Source organism: Octopus sinensis, linkage group LG19 (assembly GCF_006345805.1).
Source record: "Octopus sinensis linkage group LG19, ASM634580v1, whole genome shotgun sequence".
NCBI lineage: Eukaryota > Metazoa > Mollusca > Cephalopoda > Octopoda > Octopodidae > Octopus > Octopus sinensis.
In genome coordinates this window covers 29,366,622-29,377,101 of record NC_043015.1, presented here as the reverse complement: position 1 = coordinate 29,377,101, position 10,480 = coordinate 29,366,622, and the positions used below count along the sequence as shown (strand labels likewise).

Here is a 10,480-nt window from a genome sequence, read left to right as displayed (position 1 = left end):
TAGATTATCACAGATCCTTCTCCATGTTTAACAGTTGGAAGAAGACGGTCTAGGTCAAATGCTACTTTTGGCTGTCTCCACACGCATACTCAGCTGGTGGTCAGAAATAAGGTAAGGGATGACTTGTCTGAGAAAATAACATTCTTCCACTGCTCTAGGGATCAATTCTGTAGGTTTTTACTCCACTCTAAACACTATGCAATGTTTGTTTTTGAAAGTAGTGGTTTTCTGATTGCAGCCCTCCCATGAAATCCAGTTTTGTGCAGCTCCCGGCGAACAGTTTTTGTGGAAACTGGGTTCTTGAGGTGGTCATTAAGCTCTGCAGTAATTTTGGGAGCTGTACTTTTGTGATCCTTTCTAACAATTCGCATAAGAGTCCGACAGTCCCTCTCTGAAAGTTTTGGTTTTCTTCTCGAGTTTTGTTTCAATGAGGAGGTTTTCCCCTCTTTCTCAAAGGCTGTCATTACTTTCGAGACAGCACTTCTTGATACACCAAACACTTTGGCTGTTTTCGTTATGCTAGCACCTGCCATATGAGCACCAACAATTTGACCTCTTTGAAAGTCCGATAGATCAGTCATTTTAATGAATTTTAATTACCTTTTTCTGATGATATCCGAAAAGAAGCAGCAATTTTAACAAAATGTATTAAATAACACTAATAATAAATCAAAAAACATAAAAATAAACAAGCTTTTGACGGTTTTATAGATATTTCAAAATTATGATGCTATAATGCAAGGTGTTTCCATTATTTTGTCTAATCCCTGTAAGTATCTTTTGTATACTGGGGTCAGTTTAATTGACTTAGCCCCTTCTACAAACCAGCTGGCCTTGTACTGAAATTTGAAACCATTATTATAATCTTGTGTTACTTTCTCTACCTTTTATAATTAAATACCAGTTTTTTTCATAAATAATGTATTAATAGTTAAAATATTTCATCTACCATGAGATTTCAATGTACATGAAAATAACGTATATTTTTCGTTTTTGTTATCATGTTAGATTGTTTTTTCTGTCATAATAATTGAAATGTTAGTTAGTTAGTTAGTTAATTTTTTGACTCAAAAAGCAAAAAGCAAGGCCATGTAGGGGGACGTGGAGTTTTGTACGAGGTGGTGTTCATGTAAAGAGTTCAAGCCACTTGTGGTCAAGGGAGACTTTGAACTGAGCGGTCGTCGGCATCTTCACCATCTCATCCGGCAGCTTATTCCACAGATCCGCAACCCGGACGGAGAAAGCCCCTCTCCTTCGATTGAGATGAAATCATCGCAGATAGAGCTTTTCGGAATGACCCCACAGCCGACGCTCTGGAGCAGGTGTGAAGAACAGGAGCGAAGAAATTTTTTAAAGCATGTTATGATATGAATTGAGTGTCTTTCCCTATTATCAACTCCTTGATATGAAAATCCTCTTCACTCATATGTACAAATCTGATTCTGTTAAATAGAACGCTGTCAACGATGCAAATGTTGGAATGATCCCTTGAAATACTGTACTGGATGTCATGAAGTAAAATATTGCAGTAAATATTGTCAAAAAACTGATTGGCCCTTTCATAAGGAGAATTGCAATTCTGCAGAAATGCCTTCCCCAACTGGATCAAGAAAGGGTTTGTGGAAAAAGTTTATATACTCTTTTACTCTTTTACTTGTTTCAGTCATTTGACTGTCGCCATGCTGGAGCACCGCCTTTAGTCGAGCAAATCGACCCTGGGACTTATTCTTTTTGTAAGCCCAGTACTTATTCTATCGGTTTCTTTTGCCGAACCGCTAAGTGACGAGCACATAAACGCACCAGCATCGGTTGTCAAGCAATGCTAGGGGGACAAACACAGACACACAAACATACACGCACACACATATATATACATATACATGACGGGCTTCTTTCAGTTTCCGTCTACCAAATCCACTCACAAGGCTTTGGTCGGCCCGAGGCTATAGTAGAAGACACTTACCCAAGGTGCCACGCAGTGGGACTGAACCTGGAACCATGTGGTTGGTAAACAAGCTACTTACCACACAGCCACTCCTGCGCCTATATATTCTGTAGTAGGGTTGAGTTTATTTTGCAACCACACGGTTTCGGGTTCAATCTCAGTGTGACACCTTGGGCAAGACTTTAAATGAACAACATCTTTGCATCACCGGTCTGAAACCCCTATCTTGCCCAGGATATTAATCGTCTGGAAGCTGTTCAACAACGTGCAAACAAGAGAATAAACTTCTTAACTACACTCATGCTTACACCTTTGAATGAATGTTTATAATTGAATGTCTTGAGTGTTATACTTTTAATTTGTTCTGTTTTTAGGTTCGACTTTTCCTATACCAGAAAGCGTTAATCAAGAGATTGCCAGAATGTTTCCTTTTCAAAGAATTCTCACCAGATTTGATGAAGTGACTGCTGTAGATAAATTGCCTTTAACACACTCACCTAAAGAAGAGAGATTCATTGCTTACATCTTCAAGAAGGGCGAGCACTCGTTTAGGCTACATCATGAAATCAGAGTGAGTATACCTTTTACACACACACACACACACATAAACACACGCACACACACTCACACACACACACCACACACACACACACACACACACACACAGACACATAGCCATTATAAGGCATGCACATACTAGGCAGCGTTGCCCGTAGGTCTCACAGGTTCAGGGTCCCAATTCTAATCTTCATATGCTATGGTTTACTTTCAATAAATAAATACTAAAGGGCTCAGAGCATTTATTTGCCTGGGCATCTGTAATGCTGCTATGACAGCCCCGTATGCATGCAAGTGTGCACGTGTGCATGCGCACACACATTTCAACTGCTTTCTAACGCCGAAACTCCCAAAGTGAGCATAGGTAATGTTGGTTTCCACTTGTCACCCACCGAGCAAAAACCTTATATGTGGTTGGTAAGAAAGCTACTTACCACACAGCCACTCCTATGCCTTTATCTCTGTTGATGAAGCTGGCGTGTCATCCTCTAATGTAGCAATTATGTCCTTGGAGGCTAAACCGTTTTCCTGCAGGTACTTGATAGCACCACAATGCTGAATTTTATCCATTTTCAAGACAAGTCACTGTTAGTTACTTCTGAAGTGTTCTTTGAACAGTCAGGTGTCAGTTGAGCTGGAAATAAACAATGCAATTATCTTTATATATAAAATTGAAGTTGTGTGTGTGAGACTCTGTCTCCTCCGATTTAGATTCCTAACTACTCCCACATTTTGCGGTGCAGTTTAACCAAAAGCGGGTATCTTATAGTCGTGATTCATATCGAGCTATTCTGGGTATTAGCGCGCGCCTACGCTGAGTCTACAATAAAAAAAAAATTTATCATAATTTTTCTCCATTTTTAATGATTTTTGCTCGGCTTATATAAGGGAAGTAACTCTCTAAAAATGCTTATATAGTTATTTCCCTTACAAACGCTGGCCGATACTGCTAGTTAATAATAAAAAGTGTTGAAATTAATGCATGCAAGACTTCACAGCTCTAACATCACTCCTTTATAGTCAGTCTATGAATTTGGCAGCTCAACCTCATATCTAGACATTTTTATTTAGTATTTGTATAAACATTTTTTATATTTATATAAAACCTTTTTTTTTTTTTTCTTCCTTTCCGCAGGATGTCATTGGAGAAATTAGACATGTGATGTTTTATCTCACTGAATTCATTTCGCAACCATATTTTAGATGGAACCAATTAAAAGTTGGTAATTATATTGTTATAATTAAACCACAAATCCATTATTTCATTGATGGACGTGTTGGTTTTAGAGTAGACTCTCTGAAGGAGATCAGGTTTATTGATAACAATTCACATTGATTTTTTTTTTTTACAAAGCTAAGAAATGAACTGAAGTTATAAGTAAATAAATAAAACACAGCACTAAATATCTAAATAAATAAACTATCTAGGTTAATATTTACATTGGACAGATAGGTGTCTTCACCTTGTTTCTTGTTACCACAATATTTCACCTGGTGTACTCTCCAGCCTTCATCAGGTGTTCTGGTAGAATTTCAAACCCAACCCTTATTTGGCTACTCTGTTTTCATTCCTAAGGTATTTTTTGCTGATATTATTATTATTATTATTATCATTATTATTATTATTATTATTATTATTATTACTACTTATTCAAGTCATTGACTGAAATTGAACCTGCAATCTTAACCACTATGTTATATGCCTGTGGGCAATTACAGAGTGAATTTTAGGGCTTATTTTCCTTAATACCGGTTACCATATTCTACTCACCTGCACCAGTGGAGGCACGTGGCCTAGTGGTTAGAGCAGCGGACTCGCAGTCGAGGGATCGTGGGTTCGAATCGCAGACTGGGCGATGTGTGTGTTTATGAGCGAAACACCTAAGCTCCACGCGGCTCTGACAGAAGGTAATGGCGAACTTCTGCTGAGGCTATAGCAGAAGACACTTGCCCAAGGTGCCACGCAGTAGGACTGAACCCGGAACCATGTGGTTGGTTAGCAAGCTACTTACCACACAGCCACTCCTTAACATTATTTACTTTAAGATATAGATGCATTAAGCTTAGCTTTTGAACCCGGAACCATGTGGTTGGTTATCAAGCTACTTACCACACAGCCACTCCTTAACATAATTTACTTTAAGATATGGATGCATTAAGCTTAGCTTTTGAACCCGGAACCATGTGGTTGGTTAGCAAGCTACTTACCACACAGCCACTCCTTAACATAATTTACTTTAAGATATAGATGCATTAAGCTTAGCTTTTGAACCCGGAACCATGTGGTTGGTTAGCAAGCTACTTACCACACAGCCACTCCTTAACATAATTTACTTTAAGATATAGATGCATTAAGCTTAGCTTTTGAACCCGGAACCATGTGGTTGGTAAGCAAGCTACTTACCACACAGCCACTCCTTAACATAATTTACTTTAAGATATAGATGCATTAAGCTTAGCTTTTGAACCCGGAACCATGTGGTTGGTAAGCAAGCTACTTACCACACAGCCACTCCTTAACATAATTTACTTTAAGATATAGATGCATTAAGCTTAGCTTTTGAACCCGGAACCATGTGGTTGGTAAGCAAGCTACTTACCACACAGCCACTCCTTAACATAATTTACTTTAAGATATGGATGCATTAAACTTAGCTTTTGAACCCGGAACCATGTGGTTGGTAAGCAAGCTACTTACCACACAGCCACTCCTTAACATAATTTACTTTAAGATATAGATGCATTAAGCTTAGCTTTTGAACCCGGAACCATGTGGTTGGTAAGCAAGCTACTTACCACACAGCCACTCCTTAACATAATTTACTTTAAGATATGGATGCATTAAACTTAGCTTTTGAACCCGGAACCATGTGGTTGGTAAGCAAGCTACTTACCACACAGCCACTCCTTAACATAATTTACTTTAAGATATAGATGCATTAAGCTTAGCTTTTGAACCCGGAACCATGTGGTTGGTAAGCAAGCTACTTACCACACAGCCACTCCTTAACATAATTACTTTAAGATATGGATGCATTAAACTTAGCTTTTGAACCCGGAACCATGTGGTTGGTAAGCAAGCTACTTACCACACAGCCACTCCTTAACATAATTTACTTTAAGATATAGATGCATTAAGCTTAGCTTTTGAACCCGGAACCATGTGGTTGGTAAGCAAGCTACTTACCACACAGCCACTCCTTAACATAATTTACTTTAAGATATGGATGCATTAAGCTTAGCTTTTGAACCCGGAACCATGTGGTTGGTTAGCAAGCTACTTACCACACAGCCACTCCTTAACATAATTTACTTTAAGATATGGATGCATTAAGCTTAGCTTTAACCTCCTTATTCTTATGAACACCAAATAGCTATTTAACTCCCTATGTGAACGTATGCATGCCAAACCACATGTGTGCATATGCTTACATATTCGTGGATGCATATATGAGTGAGTGTACATGCGTCACAGCTTATGCCAGGGTGTTTATTCATCCATATCAATTAATGATTACTTTTAATATTTTTCTTGTTGTATTGGGTGTTTGTTTCTTTTTTGCATTTGTTATTCTATGATTGATCTTCCATATAAAATGAAGCTATATCTTTTAATTTGTTGCTTTTCTTTACACAAAATGAGAAGCTACATTGCAGAATTTTTATTTTAACGAGTTATATCTAATTATCACCCAAAGAGACACATCTGTACCGTTGGATGCTCCCGACCCGGTTGTTAAGTATTCCTCCCAGGAGCGATCGATGCTAGATGTGTTGAAACGATTGTAGTGATCAATAAAAATTCTTGTATCTTCCATCTTCTGTCTTTCATTTACCTTATGTATATACATGTATATGTATACTTATATCTATCTATACATACACATAAAATTATAAATTAGGGTATCTACGAGATACCACCATGCTGAAAATAGCAGCCAAGATCTGACTTTAAGGTGGTTTTAGAGTCAGATCTTGGCTGCTATTTTCAGCATGGTGGTATCTCGTTAATACCCTAATTTATAATTTTAATAAGATCTGACTTTAAGGTGATTTTAGAATCAGATCTTGGCTGCTATTTTCAGCATGGTGGTATCTCGTTAATACCCTAATTTATAATTTTAATATCTGACTTTAAGGTGATTTTAGAATCAGATCTTGGCTGCTATTTTCAGCATGGTGGTATCTCGTAATAACCCTAATTTATAATTTTAATAAGATCTGACTTTAAGGTGATTTTAGGATCAGATCTTGGCTGCTATTTTCAGCATGGTGGTATCTCGTAATAACCCTAATTTATAATTTTAATAAGATCTGACTTTAAGGTGATTTTAGAATCAGATCTTGGCTGCTATTTTCAGCATGGTGGTATCTCGTAAATACCCTAATTTATAATTTTAATAAGATCTGACTTTAAGGTGGTTTTAGAATCAGATCTTGGCTGCTATTTTCAGCATGGTGGTATCTCGTAATAACCCTAATTTATAATTTTAATAAGATCTGACTTTAAGGTGATTTTAGAATCAGATCTGGCTGCTATTTTCAGCATGGTGGTATCTGGTAGATACCCTAATTTATAATTTTAATAAGATCTGACTTTAAGGTGATTTTAGAATCAGATCTTGGCTGCTATTTTCAGCATGGTGGTATCTGGTAGATACCCTAATTTATAATTTTAATAAGATCTGACTTTAAGGTGATTTTAGAATCAGATCTTGGCTGCTATTTTCAGCATGGTGGTATCTCGTAAATACCTAATTTATAATTTTAATAAGATCTGACTTTAAGGTGATTTTAGAATCAGATCTTGGCTGCTATTTTCAGCATGGTGGTATCTCGTAAATACCCTAATTTATAATTTTAATAAGATCTGACTTTAAGGTGGTTTTAGAATCAGATCTTGGCTGCTATTTTCAGCATGGTGGTATCTCGTAATAACCCTAATTTATAATTTTAATAAGATCTGACTTTAAGGTGATTTTAGAATCAGATCTTGGCTGCTATTTTCAGCATGGTGGTATCTGGTAGATACCCTAATTTATAATTTTAATAAGATCTGACTTTAAGGTGATTTTAGAATCAGATCTTGGCTGCTATTTTCAGCATGGTGGTATCTGGTAGATACCCTAATTTATAATTTAAATAATTATGTCCTTTAAAGGCTATTTTTTCCATGCTGGCCACTTGATAAGATCGTTATTCTATTTTAAATTAACGATATTATACTTATTTATACATACACATATATATATATAGGCGCAGGAGTGGCTGTGTGGTAAGTAGCTTGCTTACCAACCACATGGTTCCGGGTTCAGTCCCGCTGCGTGACATCTTGGGCAAGTGTCTTCTGCTATAGCCCCGGGCCGACCAATGCCTTGTGAGTGGATTTGGTAGACGGAAACTGAAAGAAGCCTGTCGTATATATGTATATATATATATATATATATATATATATATATATATATATATATATATGCATGTATATGTGTGTGTGTATGTGTGTCTGTGTTTGTACCCCTAGTATTGCTTGACAACCGATGCTGGTGTGTTTATGTTCCCGTCACTTAGCGGTTCGGCAAAAGAGACCGATAGAATAAGTACTGGGCTTACAAAGAATAAGTCCCGGGGTCGATTTGATCGACTAAAGGCGGTGCTCCAGCATGGCCGCAGTCAAATGACTAAAAAGAGTAAAGAGTAAAGAGTATATCATCCAACACATGCTAGCATAGTAAGATGGCTGTAGAAGGAACAAAAAAGATATGTCCTTGAAGATACTCTAGTTTGATTTAAGGAAAATTTGTTTGATAAGGTTGAATGACCAAATGTATATTAGGGTGTTCCAGAATGAACTATTTCAATGAAATTAGACAAATTTGATAAAGAAAAAAAACCCTGACAGAATTTTATGTTTATAACATAATTATGATACCCTAACAAATAGATTTATAAATCTCATACTCTTTTACTTGTTTCAGTCATTTGTCTGTGGCCATGCTGGAGCACCGCCTTTAATCGGGCAACTCGACCCCGGGACTTATTCTTTTGTAAGCCCAGTACTTATTCTATCGGTTCTCTTTTGCCGAACCGCTAAGTGACGGGGACATAAACACACCAGCATCGATTGTCAAGCAATGCTAGGGGGACAAACACAGACACACAAACATACACACACACACACACATATATATACATATATACGACGGGCTTCTTTCAGTTTCCGTCTACCAAATCCACTCACAAGGCTTTGGTTGGCCCGAGGCTATAGTAGAAGACACTTGCCCATGGTGCCACGCAGTGGGACTGAACCCGGAACCATGTGGTTGCTAAACAAGTAGTTTGCTAACCAACCACATGGTTCCGGGTTCAGTCCCACTGTGTGGCACCTTGGGCTATAGCCCCGGCCGACCAATGCCTTGTGAGTGGATTTGATAGACGGAAACTGAAAGAAGCCTGTCGTATATATGTATATATATATATATATATATATATATATATGTATGTGTGTGTGTGTGTATATATGTTTGTGTGTCTGTGTTTGTCCCCCTAGCATTGCTTGACAACCGATGCTGGTGTGTTTACGTCCCCCGTCATTTAGCGGTTCGGCCAAAGAGACTGATAGAATAAGTACTGGGCTTACAAAGAATAAGTCCCGGGGTCGATTTGCTCGACTAAAGGCGGTGCTCCAGCATGGCCGCAGTCAAATGACTGAAACAAGTAAAAGAGTGTATATGGAATGGACGTATGTGTGTGTGTGCGTGCCACTTATACATGAGAACACACACGTTCACCCTCTCTCTCTCACACACACACACACGTACATACATAAAAAAAAGGCGTATGCTCATGTATTCATGTATGTACGTATACATGACAACACACTTCGTCACTCACACACTCTCTCTCTCTCTCTCTCTCTATTTCTCTGTTTCACACACACACGTCCAGTTCATATACACGTACATGCATCCTTCACTTTCTCTTTTTCCTCTCTTTCACTTTAAAACAAAAGTAAATAAATAAAAAATTTACGGAAATTAACGAACTTTGGATGACGACAGTTCTGAGAGTTAAAACGAAAGATCGCCCGATTGACTTAGCCCCCCCCTCCCAGCTTTTCTGTCTCCGTATTTTCCCCCTCAACTTTCCTAACTCACATACACACAAATACATGTAAGACCGTTTGTCCCTTCTATGTTTAGCCCTTTGAGGGTAGTAAAGAAATATATTTTAAGTGGAGGGCAAAATTTGACGTTTTAGGCCAATCTAAGGGATATAACTCTGGAGAAACTAAATCCATTTCATGACGTTGGCACAGTTTTTCGTTTCGTTTCGTTTTTTTTTCTTCTTTTTTGCAGCAACTCTGTGACTTGTTCGGAGGTTTTCTTTCCAAAGCGTCAATTTACCAAAGATCCCGAGCTATTATGTTTCGGTTCAGTCATGTCTGATGAGTATTTATTCTTCCTTTGTAAGAATATTATCTCTAATCATCCTAAGTTAATAAAACTATATAAAATAATACACCCACTTTATTATTTGATATAATAATAATAATAAAATTATTGTATACAGTGCTCAGGTGCACCACAACTTGTCAGATTCGAGCGTACTTTCCCTCCTTGACTTGTGAAACTTTCTAAGAAACCCACACGTAAGTATGTGGGTGTGTGAGCGTGCCTTGGTTCAAGCGGAACGAAGAAATAGTATTCGTGGGTCGAGCATGTCTGATATATATTTCTTTACTACCCACAAGGGGCTAAACACAGAGAGGACAAACAAGGACATACAAAGGGATTAAGTCGATTACATCGACCCAGTGTGAAACTGGTACTTTATTTATCGACCCAGAGAAGATGAAAGGCAAAGTCGACCTCGGCGGAATTTGAACTCAGAACGTAACGGCAGACGAAATACCTATTTCTTTACTACCCACAAGGAGCTAAACACAGAGAGGACAAACAAGGACAGACAAAGTGATTA

At 37.9% G+C, this 10,480-nt stretch overlaps 1 protein-coding gene across 1 annotated transcript; it reads left to right on the top strand.

Annotated features, from left to right (window-relative positions):
* Positions 1-1,453: 1,453 nt before the first annotated feature.
* On the top strand, positions 1,454-4,076 carry LOC118767147. Its single transcript, XM_036511245.1, has 3 exons — positions 1,454-1,615; positions 2,320-2,516; positions 3,639-4,076. The coding sequence occupies exons 1-3, from the start codon at positions 1,588-1,590 to the stop codon at positions 3,837-3,839; spliced, it is 426 nt and encodes a 141-aa protein (XP_036367138.1). The 5' UTR covers positions 1,454-1,587; the 3' UTR covers positions 3,840-4,076.
* The last annotated feature ends 6,404 nt before the right edge of the window (positions 4,077-10,480 follow it).

Excerpts from the sequence above, each read along its gene's own strand:
- LOC118767147 (XM_036511245.1), top strand. The coding sequence starts at position 1,588 with ATGCCTTCCCCAACTGGATCAAGAAAGG. Across the intron at positions 1,616-2,319 it reads CCCAACTGGATCAAGAAAGG|GTTCGACTTTTCCTATACCA; the intron begins GTTTGTGGAAAA and ends TTCTGTTTTTAG. Across the intron at positions 2,517-3,638 it reads GGCTACATCATGAAATCAGA|GATGTCATTGGAGAAATTAG; the intron begins GTGAGTATACCT and ends TCCTTTCCGCAG.